Below are 12,447 nucleotides of genomic sequence, written 5' to 3'. Positions count from 1 at the left end.
CTGAAAGGGTTATCTGTTGTTTTCCTAGTTTTGTGTTAAATAATTGCAAAGTATTTAGAGCCGACTGTTAACACAGTGGCCACATGTCTGTGTCATGTTAGGGATGGGTATCGTCTGATGGGACTGGAGTGCTTCATTGGATAGATGACTGTTTCACATTTGACCAATATTTGGACATTCTAATGAATATTATGGTTCTGAGTGTGAAACAGTGCTATCCAGATGAGGTCATATAGTTCATGTAAAACCACTCCATGATCCACACGAGCAGTCTTTTTCAGGGTGGGTTTTCTGAGTACGACTCTCTTAAACTGCACAATTGGCTCCTTCATGCTCCAGATTAAAACCCCATTGCACATGCATAGCGAAGGTGGAAATGCCATATAAAGAAACACTGGTCTCACCTTCCCCTGCATTTGCATGATGCTTTGTGGGGCATAACTTTGGATACAACGGAGGAGATCACCCTTGATGAGGCATACTTAATCAATCAATTATTGATCGTTCATCATCATGGTATACCATCACTCATTTTTAGGCTATTGTTAAGATGGGGTCGTCACTCCCAAAGGCGTTTTAGAGCTACTGCCAGCAATTATTCAGGCTGCCCCTTATATGGGGAACCCATACCCTTCCAGCTGCCCCTAACACAGTGGCAAACAAATCACACGTAAAAGTCACTGTAGACAATGTTTTCTGCCCATAATAAAAATCAGTCTAAATTACAACAAACACACACTGAATAACCATCAGAGTCACAGTATAACTTTTTAAAATTTTCTTTTAGAATTTGCTTTACATTGCACCGATACAAATAGGGTTCGAACCTACTATCTCCCGAATGCGAGCTCACAGTTGCGCACCCCTAACTGCTTGGCCAATTTGCCCAGTAGTATCACAATCAGAATCAGAGTTAGAATAATAAGAGAATGGAACAATCACCTTGCCACGACGCTAGCCCTTATAAAGCAAGTACATCAAGTGTATGGTTATCTGATGGACAGCTTCACTACATTCCAGAACTACCAGCATCTTACACTTTATTTTGTGAAGTTCCAAATTCAAATATCCTACAGCTCTGATTGGCTGCCAGCAATTCTAACATCCAATGCCTAAGGCACTATTCATTTGTCACATTGATGAGTATACATCTATAACCTCACTCTCAAAATGTTTTTCGTTACTGCTACGGGAGATGACTCACGCTACATGAAAAACACAGCCTAGCCAATGGCTCTTTTAAATATACCTCGGAACTTTCCAAGTTTCAGCATCTTGAGCAATGCCTAATTCCAACAGACTTTCACTAACATAAAAGATTCTATAATATTATAAAAAATTATATGATATTCATACAAAATTCCTTTTTCTAAATAATTTAACATGGTCAAAATGTTGTCATCTGATATGATAAATTAGCCCAATAAAATTACAACAATTTATACACAAATAATTAATTAGTAGAGTCTTTATATTAGTAAAATGTTGGTGTCCGTACACTTGTACAATTACGATATATGACCAGCTGATTTTGATTCTCTTTCAGAAGCACAAACTAGAGATAAGCAATATTTTTGTAATGCCACTCTTTTGTCGGAAATCACTCGGAACAGATTGAAGTACTGAGCAAGTGGCCGTGCGGTTAGGGTCGCACACTATGAGGTTGCATTTGGGAGATAGTGGGTTTGAACCCCACTGTTGGCAGCCCTGAAGATGGTTTTCCGTTGTTTCCCATTTTCACACCAGGCAAATGCTGGGACTGTACCTTAATTACGCCCAAGGCCGCTTCCTTCCCACTCCTAGCCCTTTCCTATCCTATCGTCACAATAAGACCTATCTGTGTCGGTGCGACATAAAGGAAATGGCAAAAAAAAAAAGCTGCTTTTCTTTGGATTCTTTCCAGTTCTCCAATCAAGTAATCATGGTGAGGGTCCCATACACTGGAACCATAGTCTAGCTGGGGTCTTACCAGAGACTTATATGCCCTCTCCTTTAAATCCTTACTACAACCCCTAAATACCCTCATAACCATGTGCAGAGATCTTTCTGAGCTGTCAGTGGATAGATGGCATGGAATGACATTAGTAGATGAATAAGTTTGAGTGCGGTTTTTAAAAGGAGGAAAGATCACAATAGGAAGATAAAGTTGGAATTCAAGAGGACAAATTGGGGCAGATATTCATTTATAGAAAGGGGAGTTAGGGATTGGAAAAATTTACCAAACGAAATGTTCAATAAATTTCCAAATTATTTGCAATCATTTAAGAAAAGGCTAAGAAAGCAGCAGATATGGAATCTGCCACCTGGGCAACCTTTTGAGCGGAATGCGTGTTATGGCAGGTGTCCAGTTTTTATATGATGGCCCTTTATACATTTCTAATTATTTAAGTGTGATTTGATAGAATCTAATGATATTCTTGTAAGAATGACACATATCATTCTATTTTAATTAAGTTGTTTCTTTTTCAAGCGTAATACCATTACCATATGTTTTCTTTCACAAGTAGTTTATAAAATCTATTACTAAAAATTAGTTCTGGCAGACTGAAGAACCTAACAGATGTAAAATAAAATATTTTCCAAAATATGAGATTTAAAAAAAAAAGTCTCCTGAGCTCATGATTACAGACCTCATTTCGAACTCCAGCAATGATATTCTCCACTTCATCATCAGGAAATAAGTCTGGCACCTCGCCTGAAGACAGCATATCATTGATCAAGACCAAGAAATGTTCATTTGGTACTTGAGCATCTGTCATCAGGAACATGATGCCAACGTTCTTCAGACCAGACTTCATGTACAAGCCAGATAACTCCATCTAGTAAAGAAGAAAAATATTTTGAAGATCTTCTTAGACCTTTCTATCATAGTAATGAAAACTGAGTTGTAAGAAGGTATATATTGTCATTGCGCCTAGAAAAACCACAATGTGATAATATTTCAGCTTAGAACTCTGACCAGAAAGATTCTGTCATCTAAGGTTCAGTATTGTACAAACTATATCAACATATTTTCCTTCTAAGTGATACATGTTCTGCATGTCAGTATTTTCCCCGTCAACATTGTCACATAACAGTATTTTGAGGCACAACAACAATATAATAGCTGTATTTGTAATAAATTAATAATCTGCTAATAAACAATTAGAGTCTGTGTCAAATGGGAAGCTGTTTGCACTGCGGTCCTTTTTAGGAAGTAAAAATATTTTGGCACAACGCAAGTGGTATTTAACACAGTAAAATTTTCCACAAAGCACAATGCATTGAGTGGTTGGGATAATACAACAATATAGCAGCTACTTAGTTGGACAATTCTGAATAGGCTTTCGAAGTCAAAATGCCTTTCCATTTGACACAGACTATAAAAGAGTTTCATTAACCATGCTAGAAGTTGCATAAATTACAATGGGCTCCATATAATTTGTCAGCTGATAGTGCATGGGTTTACTGCAGTGCATTTTTCTGAAGTTGCTATTTCAACAGCAAAATTTCTATAATCAAAATTAAAATAATAATTTTGCAGTGAAATGGAATTTTAATGCTTGGGACAATAAAATCATGACTTACCTTTCTTGTTAAGAGGTAAGGATACTTGGAAACTACTAATAGATTGTGGAGGTCAGTGTTAGATGATGACATTTCAAAAAGCATGCATCATTCTTGCCACAATTATTAAAAGACCTCAAAGACTGTCAAGATATAGAAGAAAGGTTCTGTGAATGAATGGTGAGAGGTCGATAAAGAAGATCTAACATACAGCAAAGAAAGTCAGAAGGATAACAGGTGGAGAAGAGGGTAAAGGAGATTGTGAAGACTGTGAGAATGATTTTGTGGATGAAAGTTACACACAGCCAAGCTGTAGCCTGCTGTAGACACACTTTTGTCTTACAAGGAAAACTGTACTAATTTCTATTGCACTGTTTCCATAATCAGTTTGCAATTTATTATCATAATAATAATATAATGTTATTTGCTTTACGTCTCTACTATCTACTTTTTCGGTTTTTGGAGATACCAATTTATTATCAGGAAGAGTGAATAAATACTAAATAAAAATAAATTGAGGACAGAATTTTTAGGCCAAGCTGACCATGGTGTACCAGTTTATAAAATGCATATAAAATTATCTTTGAGGTGAATTTTTTTTTAATAATCTGTTTTACATCACACCATGCACCGACACAGATAGGTTTTTTTTTTGTGATGATGGGATAGGAAAGGCCTCCGAGTGGGAAGGAAGCGGTTGTGGCTTTAGTTAAGGTACAGCTCCAGCATTTGCCTGGTGTGAAAATAGTAAACCGCCTTGGTTCTCAGTCAGAGTGGATCTCATTTGTTTGAGCTCTCACTCCAAAGTGGAGTCCGGCCTGATGGGGATGAGGGTGTTTAGGGGTTGTAGTAAGGATATAAAGGCGAGGGCATATAAGTCTCTGGTAAGACCCCAACAAGAGTATGGTTCCAGTGTATGGAATCCTCACCAGGATTACCTGATTCAAGAACTGGAAAAAATCCAAAGAAAAGCAGCTCGATTTGTTCTGGGTGATTTCCGACAAAAGAGTAGCGTTACAAAAATCTTGCAAAGTTTGGGTTGGGAGGAATTGAGAGAAAGAAGAAGAGCTGCTCGACTAAGTGGTATGTGATATACTAACAATTTGTTGGTTGTTTTGATCCACCTTTTCAATACGGATTAGTTTGTGTTGCTAGGTCGTAATGTTACAACACTAATTTACTGGGACATGTTTCGCTTTATTTACAAGCATCATCAGCCTATACAATTGTCTCAAGGTTTTTCATATTTGGATTGTTGTTACAAATTTCATTACATTGAATGTAAATCTAATTTCAACTCTTAATTCTAAAACACATTGACGTCCAAAGCACAGTTTTTACCATTTGAAAATTTTGCTAAAAATTGTTTGCAATGTTAAAATAAAATTGATTCAACTATAATTTGGCATTAAAATTTGAGTCATAAATATAAATATTGGATGTTAATATATAGGAGCCATAGTTTCTAAAGTGCGTTGGTTTCTAGAATACAGTAATATTCCAGTATCGAGAATTTTAGTTAAGAATTGTGCTCTCTAAATAATGTTATTTAAAAAGACCGTAATTTTGCATCATGTGTGATTAGAGTCATGATGATAATCTAGAATTGAAGTCTTGGGTTTGTTGGAGAATGGCTTCTAGATTTGATGAGGCTTGTTGCTGCAGTTTGGCAATTTGATCAGAGGAGGTATTGACATATTTAATTCTTGTTTGTAGCGACCAGACTCTCCGTTGGAAGTTGATTGTTTTAATGTAAGTTATGGTGAAAAGGGGCTTCAATCCAAAATTTGAGTATCTGATTTTGTTTCTTTTGAGATATAGAATGGAAGAAGCATCCCTTTGTCTGCTGCTACAGAATCTTGTGGACCTTATTGCATTACTGTGACTATTGTCTGTTGTGGTTCTACTCCAAGACTTCAATGGCCATTTTTGTTCTATACTTAACATCTCTTCAACACGTACTGAATGTACGTAACACGACCTAATAAGTTGAAAGTCGGTTTCAAGTATTTTTCTTTGTTTGCCTGTTTCTGAACTATAGGAATCTCCTTGATGTTTGCTAGCTACTTGTATTTCCTAAGTTGCTACTGTTTAACATTTGGTTTTAAAGTTTTAAATTATTTTCATATCACTTTTAAACATGATAGTGTTTATTTGGTGCATGAAACATCACCCCAGTCAGAATTACAAACCTAAGTGCCTGTGCATGCTCCCATAGTGAAATAGTTCATTTAAGAATCAGTGTATTTTTAACAGTAGATCTAATTTCAAAGGATAGACATTTTATATTTAATAAACAGTATTTTAAGGAACATGCTTGCCTGAGTTCAAGAATTTAAGCATAACCAGATCATGTTCCAGGGAGGGGTGTCCAGCATCTTCCACATCCTGTTGTCTGTCTAATTACGTTACCTTTAGTGGTCCTTTTATTTATCCCTTTTCCTTGTGTGTGTGTGTGTGTGTGTTTATTTTATGGCACACTTGAAATGGTAATGTACTGCAACTTTTCTTTATTTTAATTTTTATACCTACCATATTTTTGAAATTGTATTGAACTGTAGTGGAATTAGGTATATAATTACATTTGTTGCTGATTATCTAGAACAGCATTGTTGAGATTACCTTTTCCTAGACAGTAAGTGAAAGAAAATATATTGTGAATATTTAGCACTTTTGATCATCTATGGAAGTACACTCAACTCTCGATTAACGTTTCCCGGATAAGTAAAATCGTGGTTAACCCGCAAAAAATTAAAAACAGAACAGGCGATCTGAAAGTACAGTTAAAATGATAATAAATGATACTGAAAATCCATAGCCTGTTTCCAGTCATTTGACCGGGTCAGGAATGGAATGAATGAAGCCCCCATCTAGCGGCGAGGATAGGAATTGTGCCGACTGCCTAAGCCTGTCGCACTCCTCTGGGGCAATGATTAATGACTGATATTGATGAAATGTTACTGGAAAGTGTTGCTGGAATGAAATATGACAGGGGAAACCAGAGTACCCAGAGAAAAACCTCTCCTGCCTCTGCTTTGTCCAGCCCAAATCTCACACGGAGTGACTGGGATTTGAACCACGGAATCCAGCAGTGAGAGGCCGGCGCGCTGCTGCCTGAACCATGGAGGCTCTCCTATAATAAATTATACTACTGTATTATTTTTTACTAACTTACCCAATATGTTGCAGTAAAAGTAGCACTTAGAACAATTAATAAACGGAAAAATAAACAGCACTTTTCATTGAAACTAATGAGGCAAAGAAAAATATTCAGACTTCCCAACTTCACTGTTTCTGAAAATAATCAGTTGTGGTTTTCTGCTTTTGTGCCATACATTTCTAGTTTTTTTTAAATATCGTGGTTGAGCTGTAACGCGGTTGATCCGATTACAATACCAATATAAATGGTCCGTTATTGGACATTATAAATTTTCCAGCTAACTCATTCCTGGTTGCCAGCATTTCGCCCCCGTGTGCTAGGTTGGGCTCGTCAGTTGGTACCTAGTACACCTACCAAGACGCATGGCTAGCACATACCGTGGAGGCCGCTGTGTATGCTACTTGAAGCCACCAGCAGCACCAATGCACTATGAGAGACCTTCTCTCACTACCAAAAATTGATGTCAGCTTGGCCATCAGATGATATAGATGTATATACCGTATTTATGCAAATAATACCCGCACATTCTTGTAAACATTTGAGGCACGAAATTGGGGTGCGGGTTTTATTTACGTCAATGTTGGCCAATTGTTTTTCAAAATCAGCCTTCTTAAAGTTAGGATGCGGGGATTATTCGGTGGCGGGTATTATTTGCGTAAATACCCGTATTTATGCGAATAATACCCGCACATTTATTTTAAAAAATTTGAGGCACAAAATTGGGGTGTGAGTTTTTTGCGTCAATGTTGGCATTATTTTTTCAAAATCAGCCATCCTAAAGTTAGGGTTGGGGGATTATTCGGTGGACGGGATTATTCACGTAAATACGGTACATCTATATCATCTGATGGCCAAGCAGGCATCAATTTTTGGTAGTGAGACAAGGTCTCTCATAGTGCATTGGCGCTGCCGGTGGCTTCAAGTAACCTACGCAGTGGCCTCTTCGGTATGCATCTTGGTAGATGTGCTAGGTACCAACTGATGAGCCCAACCTAGCACACGGGGGCGAAATGCTGGCAACCAGGAATGAGTTTGCTGGAAAATTTATAATGTCCAATAATGGACCATTTATACTGGTATTATAAATTTACTCATTCGGGATAAATATTTCAGATTCCCTATGGGAATCAACATCTATATGATCCCATTACGGTAAATTGAGAGTTGAGTGTATATGGATTAAGTACAGTAAATTATCAGGAGTACACTGTACATTGCTGGGTATGGTGAACCCTAGCAATTGATTTGAAAGACAGGAACAACACTTGAATGTATTGGATGTTTAATGTTGGTAATGAACATAGTACTTTTGATAGTACTGTCGAGATAGTTGGTTGCTGAAGATGACCATATGTATACACGGTACATAGAAAGTGCTCCAAAGAGCAGAATCACTTGATGTTAAGATTTTGCAAACAGAAAATGTTTTTCTATCCTCAGTAACCAAACCAGGACAGAATAAATCTGCTGGAGACAATGTTAAAGATATCAGGAATGGTCAGTGCAGATTCTCAAAGGTTAGAATGTAGTGCAAAAAAGAAAAAAAATATATGCAGTTGAATCTTACACAGTTTTACTGTCACTGCAATACAGACAACATTCAAGAATTGAACATTTTCATTACTTATAAATAATCTTAAAATTAACTTCCCACAAGGCAGGAATAATTTAACACCAATATTATAAAAGCATTTAGCTCCTTAGACTTTTTCAATTATGAAATTCTTGCAAATTTGTAAATATGTTGTCTTCATGGTAATATGAAAACATTATCATCTATAATTTGAAATAGAATATACCATAATAAAATTTCTAGTGTCAACACAACTTTAATTATATTATTTAAACAGTACAAACTTTCCACACATAACATGTTTTGTTATTCTCTGTAAGAAAACTAGGAATGAATGGAACTATCTGAGACATTTTTCCAGATACCAGGAATGGTCAGTGCAGGTTTTTAAGAGGTCAGAAAATTTATAACTGTGATCTCTGACAAAGTTGTTCACAACCCTGGGTTTTATTATTAATTTTTAAAATACTGTGGGGAATATAAATAATAATTTTGCAATTTTGGGTGGTCCTGTGGTCTAGGAGTAGCATGCCTGCCTCTTACATGGAAAATCCAGGTTCGATTTCCAGCTAGGACAGAGATTTTTACCTGGATCTAAGGGCTAGTTCAAGGTCTACTCAGCCTATGTGATTACAATTGAGGAACTAACCGATGGTGAGGTAGGAGCCCAGGTCTAGACACTCGAGAATAATGGCCAAGAGGATTCGTTGTGCTGAAGATGCACCACCTTATACTCATTAGGCCTTTGGGCTGAGCAGTGGTCGCTTGATAGATCAAGGCCCATTAGGGCTGTTGTACCATGATGTTTGGTTTTCAGTCCCCAAGCCAAGGGTATTAACTGTTCAAGATTAAAAACCCCTCAACCTGGCTGGGACTCAAACCTGGGGCTCTGAGGATCCAAGACCAAGACACTGACTACTCAGCCATGGAGCTGGACAATGTAGAATACTGCCAAACTTTTTAATCCGTAAAATAATACGCTATGCTTTGTATGAATGCTACATGACAGTAAACTGAGAAATGTTAGTATTTAGTGTCTAAGACAATTTTCTCATACAATATATTTCCATATAAATCCCTTTCTTTCTTACCATCTGTGCTGTATAGAATTTTGTGTTAGTATACAGTTTTTAAGGAAATCTACGTGAGTTTGTCGAAATGAAATGTCGTATGGCTTTTAGTGCCGGGATATCCCAGGACGGGTTCGGTTTGCCAGGTGCAGGTCTTTCTATTTGACGCCCGTAGGCGACCTGCACGTCGTGATGAGGATGAAATGATGAAGACAACACATACACCCAGCCCCCGTGCCATTGGAATTAACCAATTAAGGTTAAAATCACTGACCCGGCCGGGAATCGAACCTGGGACCCTCTGAACCGAAGGCCAGGTCGCTGACCGTTCAGCCAACGAGTCGGACAGTTCGTAGAAGACCTGGAGAAATTGCTGAATGGTATGGGCACAGTCTTGGGTAAGGAGTACAAGATGAAATGAATAAATCCAAAACAAAAGTGGAGTGTAATCAAAACTGCAATACAGTACTATGCCATGTGTGCCAGGAAATATTAGACTAGGAAATGAAGTTTTAATAGAAGAAAATGAATATTGTTACATGCGTAGTAGCATAACTAACAATGTCAGAAGTAAGGAGGACTTAAAATGCAGACTAGGAGAAGCAAGGAAGACTTTTCTTAAGAAAAGAAACTTTCTCACCTCAAACATTAGTAAGGCAGAAATTTACAACAAACTGATATCTCTGGAATTAAAGAAAACTGTAGGACCTGATGGTGTTTCAACTTACCTGCTCAAGTACTGCTCATTTATTTTATGTGAAGCACTCTTTTATCTGTTCAACTTATCATTAAACCAAGGTGTTTTTCCAATGGAATGGAAGAAAGGATTTGTTAGTCCAGTTTTCAAAAATGGTGATAAAACTGACATAAAACAATATAGACCAGTTATAATTTCTTCTCATATTTCCAAAATATTTGGCTCAATAATTCTTGACAAAATCACACCTCTCTTTAGAAACATCATCATTGATGAGCAGCATGGATTCTTTTCAGGACGGTCAACCTGTAGCAATCTTCTTTTATTCTATCAGTTCCCCTTGGATGCAATAGAGAACCACTCCCAAGTGGACTGCATTTATACAGACTTCTCAAAAGCTTTTGACACTGTCGATCACGATATCTTGCTGCAAAAACTAACGGGCTATGGAATTAATGGGCCTCTCCTCTCATGGTTTGAATCATATCTTAAAAATCGCCTGCAGATTGTTAAAATAAGGAATCATTTTTCTGCGCCTATTATAGTTACCAGTGGAGTTCCTCAAGGGTCTCACCTTGAGCCCTTACTCTTTACTCTCTACATAAATGACATTCAAAATATACTTAAGAATTCTGAATTGCTTTTGTTTGCCGACGATGCAAAATTTTTTATGCAAATTAATTGTCCACTTGATTGTTTAAAACTTCAAGAAGATTTACATCATCTGGAAAAGTACTGTATTCAAAATGGGTTGAAACTTATTCATGAGAAATGTAAAATAATATAGTTTTTTAAAAACAAGAAGAAAATATCATTTCCATACAAATTTAGTAATAACAACATTCTAACTCCTGTTTCACAAGTTAATGACCTTGGTGTTTTATTCAGTTATAACCTATCATTTAATGAACATATTGAAAATATTTGTAAGAATGCATTTCAAAGATTGGGTTCCATTACTAGATATTCTAGGGAATTTTCAAACTTAGCTACCTATCGATTGTTGTATGTATCTATGGTATGCCCTATACTAGAATACTGTACCCCTGTTTGGAACCCTTCTCATCAGACCTCTATCCATAGATTAGATTCAGTACAACATAAATTTCTTCGTCTATATTCTTTTAGAGCAGGATTCTCATATGATAATGTTGATTATACATCCATACAACAGTCCTTAAATCTGCATAGCCTGTCACAACGCCGTGAATTATTGGATACACTCTTCATTTTTAAACTGCTTCATTCCTTGGTGAATTGTCCACAACTCCTTGCAAAAATTAACATACATGTACCAGACAGACGCACAAGGTTCAAGAATACATTGTCTACAAATTGGCATAGAACTAACTATGCATTCAATGGGCCAATTGAACGAATGTCAAGATCTCTAAACAAAGTGGATATTGATATATTTAACTGCTCATTGTCAAAATTTAGAACTTACTTACATAATCTCCAGAACTGACTATTACTTTCCTGTGCTTACTTGTAATATAACCTGTGTATATATCTGTACATATTTTTCTACTTATACTCCCTTGAACTGTGTTTTGTATTACATTTGTATTACTTTCCTGTGCTTACTTGTAATATATCCTGTGTATATATCTGTACATATTTTTCTACTTATACTCCATTGAACTTTCTTTTTACTGTGTCATGTCTATACTTCTCTACTGTTATGTAAAATGATATTTCCATTAATAAAGTATTATTATTATTATTATTATTAGAAATTAGAAAGATGTTTTTGAAGACTTTTGTCTGGAGCATGGCATTGTATGGAAGTGAAATATGGACGATAATTAATTCAGAAAGGAAGAGAATAGAAGCTTTTGAAATGTGGTGTTACAGAAGAATGCTGAATATGAGATGGGTATATTGAATCACAAATGAAGAGATACTGAATTAGAATTGGTGAGAGGAGAACGATTGTGAAATTTGACCAGAAGAAGAGACAGAACAATAGGACAGATCTTAAGACATCCAAGTCTTGTGAAGTTAGTTTTTGAGAGAAGTGTAGGCGGTATGAATGATAGTGGTAGACCAAGTTATGAATATGACAAACATATTTGAGTAGATGTAGGAGTTACATAGAAATGAAAAGGTTAGCACAGGATAGGGTGGCGTGGAGAGCTGCATGAAACCAGTCTATAGACTGATGGCCCAAACAACATACAGTTTTTATACAACAAGACTGCAAAGCAATTTATGCCTTAAATAGCACCTTACCTTAAGATCTATGATACCATAGCCTTTGCGTAATTGGATCTGGGCCACCTCCAGACTTGATATGAAGGCAGCAAGTCTTGAGAGAGATTGCTTCCCTGAACCTCCAACACCCACAAGAAGTGCACTGCCACGTGGAGTTTCCAAAATGCGGTTGATTCTGTACATA

At 36.7% G+C, this 12,447-nt stretch overlaps 1 protein-coding gene across 1 annotated transcript in view; it reads right to left on the bottom strand.

Moving 5' to 3' along the window:
- Positions 1 to 12,447, bottom strand: part of Dhc93AB (Dynein heavy chain at 93AB) — a 780,004-nt gene that overhangs the window by 175,111 nt on the left and 592,446 nt on the right. The window contains exons 53-54 of the mRNA XM_068228295.1: positions 12,282 to 12,438; positions 2,631 to 2,819 (exon numbers count right to left, since the gene is read on the bottom strand). Coding sequence (XP_068084396.1) covers positions 2,631 to 2,819; positions 12,282 to 12,438 — 346 coding nt within the window. The remainder of the gene's footprint in view (positions 1 to 2,630; positions 2,820 to 12,281; positions 12,439 to 12,447) is intronic.

The sequence above is a fragment of the Anabrus simplex genome, chromosome 6 (assembly GCF_040414725.1).
Source record: "Anabrus simplex isolate iqAnaSimp1 chromosome 6, ASM4041472v1, whole genome shotgun sequence".
In the NCBI taxonomy this organism is placed as follows: Eukaryota; Metazoa; Arthropoda; class Insecta; order Orthoptera; family Tettigoniidae; genus Anabrus; species Anabrus simplex.
This window is presented reverse-complemented; position numbering and strand designations above follow the sequence as displayed.